The following is a 17,802-nucleotide window of genomic DNA, read 5'->3' on the forward strand; positions in this document are numbered from 1 at the left end:
TCCCTGGCAGCTCCATATCCCTGCTATCACTGTCCACCCACGGTCCCTGGCAGTGCCCTGCCAGCCTGGCACAGCGGGGTTTGCTGTGCCATGCTGTCATTTTCCCAAGCATTGCTCTGTGCCAACAGCCCTGAGCACAGCCCTGTAGCTTGTGACACAGCCAGAGCAGGGTGACATTCCCAGCAGTCCCCAGCCCCAGCTGTGGGTGGGATGAAGCAGCACCCACCCTGCAGGTCCCCAGGGGATCAGGGCTGGGGAGTGGGCTCTGTGTGCTGCTCCCCAGCATGGGACAGGGGCTGGCTCCCTCCAGGTACCAGGACTGTGCCTTCAATAGCCCCAACCCTTAGCCACAGTCATAAAGAGAGCAGCCAGACTCCTTTTTCCCAGCACACCCCCACCACATTCCTGCTAAGTGCTTTCGGCTGTGGAGCAGCCTGGCTTGGGAACCAGCTCCCAGCAGCCCCTGGCCAGTGCCACCCTGGTCGGAGCAGAGCCATGCACCAGAGCCCTGCTGGGGCACGACAAGGGTCTGTCTGTCTGTCCCTGCAGGCCTCGAGCTGTGTCACTCACCACACTGGCCCAGCTCCATCACTGTCACCATGTGCTGGTTCCCACACCCAGCCCAGGGCTCAGCTCTGCTGTGACCAGAGTGCCTGGGCTCCAAACCACCCCGAGCTGCAGGAGCAGCGGGGGAATGCTGCTGGAGAGGGCATCTGGGGCAGCTTTCCCCAAGGGCTTTCTGCTCCATGCCAGCAGGTCGCTGCTGGGCAGGGACAGAGCCCACGCACCGCCGTCACCCCCTCCTGCGGGTGCACATCTGGCCAGCAGATGCTGGCCCAAACGCTGGCTGGAGCTGGGGACAAAGGCTCTCGCTCCCTCCTCCCGGCAAGGCAGAGCCAGCACTGCCGGCTCCCGCCGGATCTTTTACTGCCAGGCTGGGAGGGCCCTGGAGAACCTCCGGAGGACTGGTAGGAGGTTCCCAGCCCACCTGCCTGGCGTGATTCCCAACACAGCACCCAAGCACTGGCAGCATCGTCCATGGCTGAGCCCATCCAACATCCCCTCCACCCCAGACAGCTCCTGCTGATCCAGTACCAACATGAGGCCAGGCTGGAAAGCCATCCCAGGGCCCACTCACCTTTGGGAGCTCATTTCAGACTTGTCCCAGCAACACGAGCCTCACAGTAGTTTTTCATTGCATTTCAATGCAATATTGCACTTCAATATTATTTCACCAAAACAAATGGTGCTGGCACTGCTGGGTAAAACTCCAGGCAGGTCAAGGAAATATCCCCAGGAGGAGCCAAGGCTGGCTTAGCCCAGGCACTGCCAGGATTAACCGTGGGGATTTAGCAGCCAGGGCGACTCCAGCTCAGCTCATCACACCATCCCACACACTCTGGCATTGTCACTGGCGAGGTCCCCACAGCCAGCAGGACCACAGCACGTGGGCCACCACCACTGCTGGGGGGCTTGCAGGGCTGGACAGAGGGGTGGGAGAGAAATAACCAAGCTGGAAATCATGACACAAAACATGCATTCATTTTATTCACAAAAACAGCCTGGATCGCTAAAACATTACAAACAGCATTTCAATTTAATGATGGAGAGAGAGCTGGAGAGACTGGGGGGGTGAACAGAAGAGAAATATCACTTTGCGTAACTGCTTCAGCACAGGTCCTGCAATATTTGTTTTATTTTGATTTTAACTTCTGTAAGTTTACAAAAATTACTTCTAGGAGTAAACCGTTGCAATTAGGAGGATTTTCTGTACGCAGCATTTCTTGTTCTATATTAATAAACTAACAACGACTTTTTTTTGCCTTTTTTTTACTCTTTTTTTTTCCTTTTTTTTGAATTCCGCCAGTTGTGTAGCAATTGTTTTCTTCCACCATTTATACCGACCCTCTTGTGGGTTAAACTTCCAGAGGTGAATGGCGAGGAGAAGGGATACTACATCGCTTTAAACATATTCTCATTTATAAACATGAAGTTGAGGCATTCTAGAAACTATCCACTCTATTGTATGATGGGAAAGAATCAAATAAAAAGTATAAATGAGGGTGCAATTAAACAACTGTGCTAAATTACAGTAGTGCTTATTAGTAACTAGATTTTAAAAGGTTACTGTAAATTTACATTCCCTACACAAGTACTGCATCTTTCACACATAAACAACATCAACACCAAAACACAGAAAGAAACTGATTGTCCATACTCTGTCTATTAAGTCTTGGTACTTTACAGATCCATTGTTTTTTTCTTTTAATTATTTTTTTGTTTTTTATTTGAAAAGCAGTTAAATGTCTGACTAGGACTCGAAGATGTTAAAACGAACGCAAAAAAAAAAAAAAAGGAAAAAAAAGAAAAAAAATTATAAAAACAGGAATGAGATTTGCGAGAAAATATTTTTGGTTCTAAAGAGACACAGGTGCATCCATTCATTTCAGCCAAAAATCCCTTGCCTGAGACAACACAAGCAAGCAGTGACATTGCACTTGGATGACAGAGCTTTGGGATTCCCGTTCCTACTGGAACCATCTGAACGCGGCTCCTGTAGGAAGCATCACCTTCTGGAAAGGAAGAGAGACAGGGAGGGGGACAGAAGAAGAAGGGACAAGGCGTTAGGTTGGGTCCAGCACAGGTGTGCAGCACCAGGGCTGAGCAGCCACCCCTCACCCCCACCCCAGCACCCCAGTCCCCAGCCTCGGCATGGATCCAGCCCAGGCTCAGCACCCTTTGGTGCTGCTCTACATCCCAGGATTTCCAACCCACGATGCCAGCAGGAGGGAGACTGGGGTCCCCCTGCTGCCAGACCCCTCCCTGGCTGTAGGCCATTGTTCCCACATGCCCGTGTCCCCCTGTCCCCCTGTCCCCGTGTCCCCGTGCTGCAGCTGGCACGGTGGCACAGCCCCTGGCTTCCCCTCTGGCCAGCGGTGAGCACAGTGTCCAGGCTGTGGGCAGTCAGCACGGCCTGGCACAGCCCAGCACAGTCCCCTCACTGCCAGCCCCCACAGTCCCCGCCATGGACAGACAGACACTCAGAGGACAGGAGCCCAGGCACCAGATGGGTTTAGGAGCGCATTTGGATGGAAACTGGGGTAGGGAGTAGGAGCTGAATGGGCCTGGGGACACCAGAGCAGGACAGGGGACATGCTCAGCCTCAGGGAACAACCTTGACCCCAAGAGAGCAGCCCCAGGCACCAGCAGGGTGCCCCTCACAGGGAAGAGGGATGAGTCCCACCAGGCTCAGCCCTACAAAGGGCCAACAAAGGGCCCAACAACAGACAAGATCTCTTAGAAGCCACCTCCAGGAAAGATGGTGTGGGGCCAAGCCCCAGTAGCACTGTGGTACTCTGGAAGGAGAACCAGGGGACATTTTCCATCTGGATGAGATGGAAAGCCTGCACAATGTTCATGAGAACATGGGTGGAGTATGCAAGGACCACAATGTCTCTCAGTGCCAACAGCCCCAAACAAGGCTGAGCTGTGCCAGCCAGACACACAATCACCACAGGATCACCACACAACCACCTGAGAGGACCCTTCAGGTCCCACATCTCCAAACAAGCAAGGGACACGGATGGGAGAGAGGCCACAGCTGCAGTGACAGGTGTGGGCCAGCAGGCTGGCTGCCATGGGGCAAGCAGGGGCAATACTGAGCCCATGTGCAGGGCTGGGACACCTTATGTAGCATCCTAAGAGTAAAACCAGGCACATTTTGGTCCCTAACTCCATGCAGGAGTCAGCCAGATCTCACTGGGTCCTTCTCTTGGATTGAGACACCAACCAAGCCTCAATGAAACATCTGAGCAGCATCACCCCATCCCTGCAGGAGGGTGTTCCCTTCCACAGGCACACCCCAAACACAGGGCTTGGGCATGGGCAGGGGCATAGGGCCAGAATGGGCAGGAGCTGGTGGTGCCCACCAGGCTGCTGACAGATCCCACCTCTCCTGCTGCCAGCCCATGTTGGGGAGCACATTGAGCTGGGGCAGGGACAGGCATCACCCTGTCCCCAAGGTGTCTATGACACATAATCACACACCTGGGAAGGCACCAGTGTCTGTGCCCAGCCATGCACAGGCCTGTGGCACTCCACCCTGACCACGCTGGATCCCACCCTAGGCACTGAGTGCAGAACAGGCAGGGCAGGGTGGACTCTCCAGCAAGGGCCACAGACCCAGATCCATCAGCCCAGGGGAGAGGAAAGAGGGGAGAAAGAGGGGGCTCCTCATGGGTCTGGGAGGAGATGTCTGATAAATACCTCTGCTTCTTTATTGTTAAAGGAAGATGGACAAGCAGCTCTAATGTGGATGCCCAGGAGAGATCCCCCTCATGCCCACAATCACAGACTCACAGAATGGTTTAGAGGAGAGTTAAACATCATCTCATTCTATCCCCTGTCACAGGCAGGGACACCATCCACCAGACCAGGCTGCTCCAGGCCCCCTCCAGCCTGGCCTTGGACACTTCCAGGGATGGGGCAGCCACAGCTGCTCTGGGCACCGTGTGTCAGGGCCTCAAACCCTCATCATAAACATTTCTACCTGATGTCCAACCTAAATCTATCCCTTTCAGTTTAAAATACACACCCCTTGTGTCTGTCTGTGAGGCTGACATGGGGGTGACAGTGACCCTCACTGGCTCTATCAGGAGCACCAGAGCTCTTCAGCACAGCTTCTCTGGGTGGAGCACAGCTCTGATGAGTCAAACCCCAACTATTCATGGCCTTCATGTGACCTGCAGCTCTGCAGACAAGGCCAGGGTGACCTGTGCAGGGCTGGCCAGCAGCCCCCACGGCATCAGCCAGGGCTGCTGGGGCTGGCAGAGCCCAGAGGAGCCTGGTCAGGGCAGGGACGTGCTGCTGCCTGCTCCCAGCACCCGGCCTGGCCGGTCCCAGAGCCCCAGGCAGCCCCAGCACAGGGGGACACCAGCAGTGACCGGTTCTTCAGGCTCTGTAGATGTGCAGATAAAGCTTAACAGTCACTGAGGGATTTAGCCTGTTTTTTTACACCACCATAAAGGTTTAATTCTATTTTTTTTTACTGCTTGATTTTAGATCAATGTTTAATCGTAGCTGCAGCCCCTGTGTGGGCTCTCCAAGGACACTCCTCTGGATGCACAGGGGTGGCAGGACAGAGTCACTGTCCTTCCTCTGGGGGGCAATGGCACTGCTCCCCATAGACAGGGACAATGCCTCACAAAGCCTTGTGAATGATTCAGCCCCATATGAATGGCCACAGAATGGCCCCTCCTGTCCAAGAGCCAGTGCAGGGGTGTGGTGGCACCCCACCAGCACCAGCAGTCCATGGAGCTCTGCATCCTGGCCCTCTCCAGAGAGATCTCCAGCACAGCACAGGTGCTGGTGGCTGCCCTACAGCTGGCCCAATGTATGAGCAAGGCTGGTTGACAGGTTAGATTCAAGAACCCAGCTTTGACCCAGGTGACCTGGGACATCGGCCGGGGTCATGGTGTCCCTGTCCCTGCCACAATCTTGTACAACCCTACCAAGGTTAACACACAGTGCAAGTGGATGTTCTGAGGGAGGGGAGGGGATGGTCTGTCATGAAAAGGGGATGGTGACACCCTGGAGTGACCCACACCTGCCCAGGTTTCCATCCCACCTGCACGGTGGCATCTCTCTAGACCCTCAACACACCGGGTCATGCCCAGGGGGATGGGGCTCACCTCCAGTGAGGCCCAGCTCTACCAAATGCACAGCTCTATTTCAGTGGCCTCAATTTCCCAGCCAGTCATGAGATGGAGAAACCCATCCCAGAGGTGACTGTTCCATGGGTTCCTGGTGCTATTTATCACCCCCAGACCCAGCGCTGGGAGAAGGGAGCGACTGCTCCGGCTGCTGCGAGCTCCGAGTCTATTGACCCGCTTTAGGACTCTTTGGAAGAAATGAACTTTTTTTTTCCCTTTCTCCCTTTTTCCAGATCACTGACTCAGCAAATTAGAACAAGAATATAATTTAGCAATACAGCGGTTTTTGAAAGACACAGTCCCCCTCTCCTCATCCCCACCTCCCAAATAGATTTTTTTTCCCCTTCAGTATTCATTCAGAGCTGATGCTAATTGAAAAATGTAGAATGTGGCTAAGGGAGCGGCGGGCTTTGGTTGCATCTGGACCACCAGAGGATGGGCAAAGCCCTTGTGCCAGGATGCAGGACCCAGCTGATGTCCAGGTGACTCTTTAGCCTATCTGCCTCTACAGAAGGAGGAAGCACACCAGCATGGCTGAGAATGGAGTCAGCTCACAGAAAAATCAAACCTGGACAGCACCTGGGTGTGCAGGAAGAGGGAGGCTCAGCCAGAGCAGGGTGTGCATGGGGCACCCCTGCCCTGCTGGCACCCAGCTCCCAGACACACCATGCCACCAGCAGCTGCCCACAGCCCCGAATGAGTTTCAGACCCACACATTCCAAGCCAACAGACTTTCTCTGCAGTCCCCACATGAAAGTCACACCTCCCCAGTGGATTTGGCAAGGTGGCACCCCAACCCAATGGCTCTCCTCCAAAGCCAAGGACATCCACAAGCAGGCCTGGTGGGCAGTGACAGCCCGAGCAGCTGGCCCACACCAGGGCACCTGGGCATCCCCAGCAGGAGCAGGGATGTGCCTGGCTCTGCTGGGTGCTGAAACAGGAGCACTGCCAGCGGGGACTGCAGCACTGCTGCCACAGGAAATCCAGCTGCTGCCTCAGGGACTCGTCCTGGCCCAGGGAGACCCGGCACAGCCACTGCACTGGGGATGCTGCCCAGTGCACACTACAGCAGTTTGCTCCCAAAAGCAGGGATCATTGTGCTCCTGCTCAGAGCAGAGTGAGCTGAGGGGCTGGGCTTTGGCTGAACTGTGGCCACAGGTTTGATCATCACCAATTACCCCAAGGTCTGCCCCAAAAAGTCATCCCCCTGCTCTGGGGTTGGACGTTGCTCCCCAGCTCAGGGAGCTGAGGACAGGGGATGCTGTCACCAACACCCCACTGCTGCCTGTGCTTGCAGAGGGGGGAGCAAAGTCCACCGTGCCCAAGGAGAGACCCCAGCCCTCCTCCCCACATCAATCAACCCCAGTACATAGCAGGGGGTGGGAACTGGGGGCACTGGGCAGAGCACACATCTCAGGGTGAGAGCTGTTAATGGAAAAGGGAAAAATAAAAAAAATAAGAAGTACCAGGTGTTTTATTATCTAGGGCAAGATCCAAACCCAGGAGCGCAGCCCGAGGAGGGGTTAGGGTGCCTGAGAGGGGCCGGTTACCTCCAGTGCTGCAGAAGGCTTCTTTTTGAGTTCTTCACATTTTCGGAATTTGCAAATCTGGTGGCCAGTTTTGCGATTCCTACAACTGCTGCACTGCTCGCAGTTTATCCGTCTTCGGCAGGGCGGGCACATGCCGCATCTTTTCCGTTTCTTTTTCCCCGAATTGATGGCAGATGCCAACTCATTCTGCATGGGATACTCTGCCAAGCCAGCCATATGGAGCGCGCTCTCTGCCAGAAACACGCCGGCAGGGGTCATAATGAAAAGGCCTGGGTTGATGGGAAAAGCCCCCAGGTAAGGAAAATCAGAGGGGCCGTTCATTGTCTCTGCAGCTGAGACTGCCTCCATGTCAGAGATACCAGTCCCGTGCTCGCTTGTTAGAGGAAGATGCTCCTGTACCACTCTTTTGAGCATTTCTGTCGACTGAGCAAACTGTTGGAGGGCGGTCTGTCCTTCTGAGGAGAGCTCCGACATCCGGTCTAATTTGCTCAGCATACTAGAGATGTTTTTGTGCTTTGAGGTAGAATGACTTTTATCCACAGTCGCATCGTTGCCATTAGCTAAGGGGTTGCCTTTCTCTGAATGTTCGCTTACCGAGCTGCTGCTACCAAAGGTGGAATAGTGGGAGAGTGGACGGGACTTCTTAAGACTTTTGTTCAAAGGTTCACTTATTATTCCACTTTTGTTCCTCCTCTCAGAGTTGACGGGGGGTTGAGAGTCATCTTGGTTATTTTTTTCCGTCTCTGGCTTGTTCCCAGTGTCTTGATGGGAGCCCGAATTTGACATGGTGCCCGGAGCACAACAACCAAACCAACCCCAAAATTAAAAAAAAAAAAAAAAAAAAAAAAGCTGAAAAACCAAAAAAAAACCCCAACAAAAAACCCAAAACCCCACCCTAATGCCAAAGTGAAAGATCCCCAAGCCCTTCTGGTAGCACTGGCCCGCCAGCCACCGGGGGACGCTCAGACGGGGCCGCGCATCAACGGGGCGTCTCCTCCCGCGCGGGCTGCGGAGCACTCAGGGTGCTCTCAGTGCACAGACATACTCTGCGGCTCTGGGACACACCACGCGGCTCTGCAAGGAGAAAAGAAAAGAGAGTTAGCGCTGGCAAGAGCCAAGAGGCTTTTCAAAGCGGCTCTTCCTCCCCCTGCCATGAAAATCTCAGCGCCGCGAACAAAGGAACTCCAGGGAACGGACCTCGGTGGAGATCCGTTCCGCTGCTCTCCAAAAGGGTCGCCATCCAGACACAAGTGGGGGGTCACAGGGGAAGTCCTGGCCTGGTAGCAATGGCACTCTGATACTTAAAGGCTCTCTGTGCCCGGCTCTCCTCCCCCAGGGACAGCAGCCCCAGGGAAGTCACGGGGCTCATCTCCCGCTCCGCTCCAGCGGCGTGCGGCCCCACACCGGATGGCACCGCAGGCGCCAGCACCATGCTCCCGAGCCAGGAGCTGGAGCTCATGCAAGGGGTGCCTGGTTCCCACCCTGCAGCCACCCTCGTGCCCCCGGCCGAGTGCCATGGAGGCAACAGCCCAGCTCCCACAGTCCCAGGGATGCTGCTCACCCAGCTCAGCCTAGGCTGCACCCCTTCTCCTCCTCTTTCAAGCCACATGGAGAGCAGCAGTGTCCACCTTCGAGTGCCTCAGGGATCCAAAGCATCCTCCTCCAAACCCCAACAGCTGCAGTGTTCACCCCAAATCCCACAGGGAGCTGCACCATCCAATTCTGAGTCACTTCCAGCATCCACTTCCAAATCTCACGGTCAGCCATGGTGTTCACCACCTCCAAATTCCCATAAGAGTTGCAATGTCCACTTCTAAATCCCATGGATAGCCATGGTATCCACCTCCTAACCCCACCAAGGGCTGCAGTATCCATCTCCAAACCAAACAGGGAGCTGCAGCATCCACTTCCAAGCCTCATCAGGAGCTGCAGTGCCCACCTCCAACCCCATAGGCAGCCACAGCATCCACCTCCATGCCCCAGTGCTGACCTCCTGCCATGCCCCAGCATGCCCAGCACACATGCCCAGCTGCTCCAGAAGCGCCATGGGCTCAGCAGTGACAGCAAGAGCCTTCCTGAAGCGGATGCTATGCTGCTGTCCCTGGGGCAACTCCGGGGCAGCTGGGTCCAGTGTGGCTGCAAACACTTGTTGTTGTGAAATTCCTCCTCCTCCTCCCTCCCGAGCACGCACGCACACAGGCACCGCCAAGTAATCAGGCTTTAGAGGAGAAAAGCTGCAGGGCTTAATGGAGCAGGAACCCACGTCCCCACCCCGGCGGCAGCTGGGGGAGGGTGGCACTGGGAGGAGGCCCCTTGCCCACCCCACCCCTCCGTCCTGGCTGTCCCAGCACCTTCCTCTCCAGGGCCCAGACGGGGATGTGGCCACGTGTGGAGAGCTCTGCTGAGACCCTCACTCCTGTGTGGGGGTGATGCAGCAGAGCGAGGGGCATCCTGCACCCCCGCTCCCCACTCCTGCTCATCCACCACCCTTCGGATCCCCTTCTCCAGTGTAACCCCAGGAACCCCACACAGCCCAGGGCGACCCTGTCCCACGGACAGAGCTCGGGCATCGCCCTTAAAGCGCTGATGGGGGCAAGGTCCTTGTGCCAACAGCCGTGGTACCGGCTGCGGAAGCAGCCCCGGTGTCTCACTCCGGTGCCAGAGCCGGCTCGCCCACGGAGAAACCCCCCCGCCCTGGCGCTGAAAACCGCTTGCTTCAGCTGCTGCGGGATTTAAGATGCAGCGCGGATCGATGCAGGGCTTGGGCTCCAGCCGGGAGCTCGCCAGGCCACGTGGGGAGGGAGGGCTGCGGCGGCAGGACGGGCTGCCCTTCCCCAGCATCCCGCTCCGCGCCAGGCAGGGCATGCTGGGCAGCCGGGAGGTGGGGTGCGCCCCAATGGGATGACGGGGTGCTGGGCACATGGGCGGGCTGCTGCCAGGCAGCTCAACCACCCATCCCCTCTGCCAGGGAGGTGGGGGACCTGTCCCTGGGGACCTTAGGACGGGTCACACCTCAGTGCCGACAGCAACGGGCGCTGGGGCCGGAGCGGGGAGCGCGGCAGGAAAGGCACCGGACGGGAGGATGTGAGATAAAGCGCCCGGTGCTGTTATCTCACGCCTGCCCGCGGCCGCCTTTCCTGCGGCCCTGCGCCTCTTCCGCCCGCCCCGCGCCGTGCACGGAGCCACGGGCCCGGCCAGACCGGCCCGGCACCGCCACCCTGCCCGCACTGCCACCCTGGGCAGCACTGCCACCCTGGGCAGCACTGCCACCCTGGTCAGCACTGACACCCTGGGCAGCACTGCCACCCTGCCCGCACTGCCACCCTGGTCAGCACTGCCACCCTGCCCGCACTGCCACCCTGCCCGCACTGCCACCCTGCCCGACACCGCCACCCTGCCCGCACTGCCACCCTGGGCAGCACTGCCACCCTGCCCGCACTGCCACCCTGCCCGGCACCGCCACCCTACCCGCACTGCCACCCTGCCCGCATTGCCACCCTGGTCAGCACTGCCACCCTGCCCGGCACTGCCACCCTGCCCGCACTGCCACCCTGCCCGGCATTGCCACCCTGGTCAGCACTGCCACCCTGGTCAGCACTGCCACCCTGCCCGCACCGCCACCCTGCCCTGCACTGCCACCCTGCCCGGCACCGCCACCCTACCCGCACTGCCACCCTGGGCAGCACTGCCACCCTGGTCAGCACTGACACCCTGGGCAGCACTGCCACCCTGCCCGACACCGCCACCCTGCCCGCACTGCCACCCTGCCCGGCACTGCCACCCTGCCCACCCACCCAGGGGCATCGGAGCCACCGTCCCGCGGGGCTGCCGGGGAGCCACGGGCGGTTCCCAGCCTCGACTGCTGGAGATGCTCTGTAAAGAGCTGGATCCTGCCCCATGGGTCTCCCCACGGCCCCACAGCGGGCTCCAGGTGCCAGAGTGAGGAGGACACCAGCTGAAGCCATGGCGTGGTGACCATTTCCACCAGTTCCCATCTTCTTCTGCAGCCACCACACCGTCCAGCCTCCCTGGCTGGTCCCACCATGCCACACGGATCGAGTGCCAGCAGCTCTGAGGCCCCGCTGGCCGCCCCCTCCCAGCGGGGCGATGGCTGCACAGCCTGGCACAGCCCCCGGGCACCCAGGGGGCAATGGCTGCACAGCCTGGCACAGCCTGGCACAGCCCCCGGGCACCCAGGGGGCAATGGCTGCACAGCCTGGCACAGCCTGGCACAGCCCCCGGGCACCCCCGGCTGCGGGACAGGGTCACCCTCGCACCCACGGAGACACCGGGCACGGCGCCGTGGCCGCACTCAGCCGCAGCGGCGCAAGGCAGTGCCCGCTGCTGGCACGGGGTGCGGCGCCGAGCCGTGCCGAGCCGTGCCGAGCCGTGCCAGCGGCGCCACCGCACAATCCCCCATTGTCCCGGCCGCCGCTTCGCCTCCGCCAGCTCCCACCATCTGCAGCCACCCGGCGCTGCCCTCCAGCCCCCGGGGCCACCGCGCCAGCAGGCGCCGGACACCGCGGCCGTGCCAGCCGCGACGGGGCTGTCCCCACGCTGTCCCCACACCGGGGTACGCGGCTAGCTGACATCAAAGGGGGATCCCCCACCCCGACACCGCGGGACCACCCAGCACAGCAGATAGCGCTGCTCCTCGCCAGCCGCTGCCCGGCCCCGGCGTTAATTGCAGCGGGGGGAGGAATTAATGATCTTAATCCCTTCTTTATGATTGACCCGAGTAAAGACGGTGAGGGCCCCCCCGTGCCGTTCCTGCCCCTTTTCCGGCCCCCATCGCTCGGGGAAGGCGCCGGGCAGCGTCATCTGGGTCCCTGTCAGAAGGTGCTTAGTCCCGGCCGGCCGCCGCATTAAGGGGCACGTGATGGGCTCCCTCGGCCCGGCCTGTGCGCGGGGCAGCTTAACAGCCTGGAGCCACGCCAGGGTTCAAGGGGACACCACCAAGGTCGGGAGGCCCCAGCCCACCACCTGGGCTTCCCAAGCCTTTGCAGGACACTGTTCCTCCCCTGCATCCAGCCCCCTGCCGTGGCCAGGGTTCAAAGGACAGGGGGTCCCAAGGTGAGGGACTGCACGTGTGGAACGTGTTGTCCTGAGAAGCCGTGGCTGTCCCATCCCTGGAAATGTTACAGGTCAAATTGGAGGGTTACCTAGTTAGTCCAGGGTTTGGAGTAACCTGGTGTGGTGGAACATGTCCCTGCTCACGGCAGGGGGTGGAATGAGATGATCTTTAAGGAACTTCAAACCCAAACCATCCTGTGATTCTATGATTTCCATGGGTCATCCCAAAGACCTGCCTCCCACCAGCCTGGAATGCTCAGAGGGGGCAAGGCAGCTGTGCTCTCCCATGATCCTGGTGGGGAAAAAATGGGATACTCCTTTGCATGGGTCTTCCCTCATTTCTCAGCCCCACACCACCCCTCACCTCCTTCACTCTGCCCCAGGGCTCCCTGCACCCCAGCACACAGGGGACTGCTCTGCAATAGTCCTGACAATGCCAAAATAAATAAAGGTTGCAAAAGGATCATCTCTGGTGGTCCGGAAAAACCCCTGCCAGCCAGGGAGACCGGCTGAGAGTGCCCCCAGTTGCAGGCACCATTCACTGTCAGAGGGGAGCAGGAGAGGAGCTTCGTTTTTCCTAAAAAAATGACAAGCTGCAAATTCCAGCTGGCTCCCCTGTGTTTTCGCTGCATGGCTGGAAAGCCATCAGCTCCCGCCGACCTAAAAAGTCTCGTCTTCAAGAGAGAACTTCTGCTTTCCTTTAATTTTAAATAAATCACCCTGCTCCCAGCAAAGCCGCCGGTTGGTCAGCCGTGCACAGACACGGCGTGAAGGGAGAAGAAAGCAGCAAAGCTGAAGCCGAGCTGCTCCAGGCTCCGGAAACAAAAGGAGAAAATCAAAATTCTCCTTTTTTCTAATCCCTGGGCGCTGGGTGGGCACTGGGGGCGGTGGCTTTGTCCGCCCGCGGCAGACGGAGGACGAGGACGGAAGGGACCCCGGCGTCTTTTCAGCCTGCAGAAAGGCTGCAATTGTCCCCTCTGCCACGGTTTTGTCCCCACTTCCTCCCCCTCCCCGCGTGGCCACCCGCCCGGCATGGCCCCCACCTCCTGCCCACCACCATCACCCCCTGCTGATGGATGGACAGACAGACAGATGGACGGACTCAGCCGTGCCATGGACTGACCAAAGTAGGGCGTCCATCACCAGTGTGTGCCCCTCTCGAAGGCATCCCAGGAAATATGTCAGTCAAGGGAGGCTCCAACTGGAGGCACCTTTTCCTTGCAGCTCCAAAGAGGGGCTGGAGATGGTCCCTGTGCTCCTCAGCTGCCCTGGCCAACAGTGGACAGGACCTTGAGATGGCCAGGAGCACGGGACCATAGGTGTGGAAGCGATGCACGGGGAGACATGACACCCTGGAGGCATCCTGGTGTCTGAAACACATCCTGGGATGAGACACCCGGCGGGTCAAACAGCACCACGGCCCTGGAGCTCTGCCACAAGCCAGAAGGTCCAGCAGCAACCCAGGTCAAAGGCTCAGGAGAACAAGCCCCACCAGAACAAGGCTCACAGCAGCTCTGACCCCAGCACCACACCAGCTGATTCAGCAACCAGGTGCCCATTTCTGCAGCACAGTCAAACCTGCTGCTCCCTCCACCAGGTGACACAGGTCAGCTGAAACAGGCGGAGATGTCTTATCACAGCCTCACCAGCCAGATGTCCAGCAGCAGGGGAACCAAGAGAGAATTCAATCCATGATCTCCCATGGCTGATTACCCCTACAGGACACCTATCAATGGTGCCTGATAACCAGGTGCCTGAGGCAAAGACAAGCCTGTTATTTGCAAGCCATCATCTCTGTCAACCCAACAGCCCCCAAGCTCTGCTCTCTGCATTCATCCTCCCAAAAACTGGTCCAGCCAGAAGATCCACTCCTGGAGGTACCATGGAAGTTACCATCACCCACCACCTTTTCTCCAGACATCAAGAGAGGACACCCAGGCCTGGGGGTGGTTGGGGCAGCGCTGTGAATGCTCAGGCTCACCCTGGGTGGGTTAAAGAGCCAGAGGTATGACTGGTCAAGGTATGACAGATTGCCACATGGGCAACTCACAGGGACATAGCTCATCTCTTGTGCTCCAGAAGATCCTCCGAAGGGCCAGTCGTGGCAGCCACTCTGCTGAGGTGGCACTGAGGGATGTTAAGAAGCCAACTCCTGAATTAAAAAGGCTATGGAAGATTAAATCCAGCATCTGGAGTTTGCCCTGGAAGCAGATGGCGAATCATCATGGTGCACAGAGTGGCTTTCACCCGTCTCCTTCTCACAGGCAGCCACTCGACCCCGGTGATGTGACCCAGGAGCAGCTCTGGACATACACACAGGGTGGGCCAGGATGTGTCCTGCCAGGCACACTCTCAGGGACAGCGTGGTGAGGCCACGCCACATCCTGCTGAGCAGGCAGGAGGTGATGCCACCTCCCCAGGTGGGCTCCCTCCACCAGGGATCCAGCAAGGGCACATTCTTTCCCATGGGTGCTGGGTTTTTCCATGTACCCCCATGGCTGCTGCAGGATCCCAATCTGCTGGCACAGCCACACCCAGATTCACCCCAGAGCCTACCACCAGCGTGCCCTGGACTGCCAAGGAGCTTATCATTGTAGAGAGGACAAGAAAGTGCCCAGGGACAGCACTGCCTCCGTGCACATCCTTGCACATCACCTGTGGCCCTGGCACAGCCGGAGCCACCACTGCAGTGACCGACCTGCGCCCGGGGCTGCCCCAGCTGGGAAATGTGGCCGTGTCCTGCCTCCACAGGGTGGTGGTTACGGATTAAGGAGTCTTAAATGTCAGACGACCAGGCGCTCCCTAGAAATCCACTTATCTCCGCTGCCACTCGGAGCGGCCAGAGCCGGGCGGTTATGGAGATAACGCGATTTGAAGCGTCCACCCGAGCATTGCAGGGCTGCGGGTGCCCTGCGGACAGCGCCAGGCACCTCCTCCCCTCCTCCCCTCGCCCATCTGCTGCCCAGAGAGCCGGGTGATGGCCACGCTGCTCAGCCCGGGGGCTGCACCCACCTGCATGGTGCCCCCCTCCCCAATTCCGGGGGATGAGGGAGGCTTGGCAGCCTCGGCGCTCATCCATCCCCCCCTGTGCCAAAGCTGCACCAATTCGCTGCCCAAATCCTAAAACGACTGTAACTAAAACCTACCAGATTGAGCCTGGGGAAGAGCCCCCCCTGCCTCTCCCCCCTCTCCAAATGGGATTGAACAGATCTGCTCTCGCACGAGCCCAGCTCGCAGCCAAGCAGCATCTGACATTCACGCGCCGTGGCACGGCTCTGCGCTCGCCCACTCCCCCCGGCTCGCATCGCCCCGGAGCCGCGCCAGCAATCCCAGCCCTGCACAACACCCCCTGTCCTCTGCTAATCCCCTCCAGACCTCCCTGGAGGGACTCTCTGGCCCAACTAGCTCCCCATGTTCTGTTCAATGAGTGAGGTCCCCGAGGTGATTCAGGGCTGGGAGGTTCAGGCAGAATGACCCCAGGGCGTGGGGGACAGGTGGGCAGGGGCAGGCGCTGCCCCATGGCAGATGCCAACAACAACGGGCATCCCAGCAGGACCCCAAAGAGCTGAGGGGCTGAAGGTGGCTGTGCCCCAGGGAGACCCACGCTGCCTGCCCAGGCCAAGCTAAGATGTGTGAATCTCTGTGTGTTAACAGATGGGGCCATTACAGAGTCAATTACTTGGGGTCTGACCGACAACCAGGTCACAGAGACACCCCTGGCATGGGCAGAGTGAAGGGAAGGTAATTAAAAACCAGGGGAAAAGTTGTAGGCACAGTCACATGGGAATACTGGATGGCAAAGAGCCCCAAGGCCAGCAGTGCCACCTCCAATGGTGTTCCAATCTACATGTGCCACCTCCAAGTGCCACTTTTGATGGTGCCCAAATCTATTCATGCCACCTCCAAGTGTCAGCCTCAATTGTGCCTAAATCCGTTAGTGCCACCACAAATGCCACCTCCACCAGTGGCATCTTCAAGAACAGCTCCAGCCTGGAGGGGTCCCCCTGTGCTCTCAGCTCTCTCAAAACCTCATCCCTCCACGTCCCACCAGGCAGCTCCATGGTGGCAGAGAGGCTAACACAGATCCCAGGAGAGCTGGCACTGGGATGGGCAGGTGCACCCACACCAGCACCTGTGTCACTGTCACCACTGCCAGCTCAGGGCATTTGAGTTTGGCCATTAATGGGTGGTGTGAACCTTACGGCACTCAGTGATGAGATCCCAAATCCCCCCATCCCTGCTCCTGAGGGCAGCCGCTTTGCAAGAGCCACTGTTCCCAGCAGGAAGGCGAGGGCCCCGTCGGACAGCGGGTCTGCAGCCATGGACAGATGTCTGAGAGCACGGCAATAATCCCGTCTTCCTCTGGGAGGATTCGGGTCGCCCTGGCCCTCACCGGGGGTTTATCCATTGTCTGGATCTGCCGGCCGTTGTTATTTTTGGTCAGCACCGCGTTTTGCTTGGCCTCGCTGGCAGGAGGGAAATAGGAGGAAGAAGAGAAAGGGGAGGAAGGCTTCTTGGTCAGAGCTCGGCGGGGGGAAGACCGGCTCAGCTTTGGGAGGGGAGAGTGAGGCACCCCACAGCCCTCAGGGAGTGCAAGTTGGTCTCTTCCCAGCCCCACAGCCTTGCTGAGCACAGCCAAAACTCACCACAGCGACAGGGCTGGCACCATCCCATCCCCAGTGCTGCCATGGGGAGTTGCTTCCAGTAAGCCCAGTGGGCCAGAGAGGCTGGAGAGGTTTTGGGGTACAGATTTTGGGAGGCAGGCGGCAGTCAGGGTTCTCTCTGTCACCAACACCAAGTGCAGGGCAGTTCTCTGAGGGATGAGCACACCCTGCCCACACACCCACATGTGTCTCAGGTCCATGCAGACAAGCCAAAAATGCTGGGTTGCTTCAGGAAGACAGATCCCCAACCTGCCCTGACACCCTGGGCTGTGAATTCCCATCCCTCACACCTCACTCTCAGCATTGCAGCATCCCAACAGCGTCCCAGCCCTGCTGGCAGGTCCCATCCTCCCTGTCGGAGCTCACCAACATTGCAGGGTGCAGCTCAGGCAGCCCCTGAGATCTGCACCTGGATCACTGCAGAGGCACTAGTGAGACACTGGAACACATCAGCCAGGGCAGCTGTGGCTGCCCCATCCTGGAAATGTCCGAGGCCAGGTTGGATGGGGTTTGGATAAACCCAGGATAGCGGAAGGTGTCCCTGCCCATGGCAGAGGTTTGGAATGAGATGAGCATTAAGGTCCCTTCCAACCCAAACCATTCCATGATTCTATGATTCTATCCTGCAGGACAGGTATAAGGGGAGGCAGAGCTGGGGTAAGAGCATCCAAGAGGATGTTTCTAGGGAGAAGACACAGAAATGCCTCAAGACTTTGCTTCTCCCCGTCTCCCCAGCAGCGATGCAGGGAGCATCCCCTCGAGGCAGGGCTTGCCATCCTTCTCCACATCTTTACACCACCTCCC

At 58.6% G+C, this 17,802-nt stretch overlaps 1 protein-coding gene across 2 annotated transcripts in view; it reads right to left on the reverse strand.

Annotated features, from left to right (window-relative positions):
• Nucleotides 1-1,520: 1,520 nt before the first annotated feature.
• CXXC5 (CXXC finger protein 5) overlaps nt 1,521-17,802 on the reverse strand; it is a 37,454-nt gene continuing 21,172 nt past the window's right edge. Inside the window, exons 2-3 of one of the 2 annotated variants that reach the window (XM_063168543.1) lie at nt 7,262-8,335; nt 1,521-2,570 (exon numbers count right to left, since the gene is read on the reverse strand). In XM_063168543.1, the coding sequence (XP_063024613.1) occupies nt 2,529-2,570; nt 7,262-8,047 (828 nt within the window). In that variant the 5' untranslated portion in view covers nt 8,048-8,335 and the 3' untranslated portion in view covers nt 1,521-2,528. Of the gene's footprint in view, nt 2,574-7,261; nt 8,336-17,802 lie in introns of both variants that reach the window. The other variant, XM_063168542.1, reaches the window with a different exon arrangement.

Source organism: Melospiza melodia, chromosome 14, assembly GCF_035770615.1.
Source record: "Melospiza melodia melodia isolate bMelMel2 chromosome 14, bMelMel2.pri, whole genome shotgun sequence".
Taxonomy (NCBI): Eukaryota; Metazoa; Chordata; class Aves; order Passeriformes; family Passerellidae; genus Melospiza; species Melospiza melodia.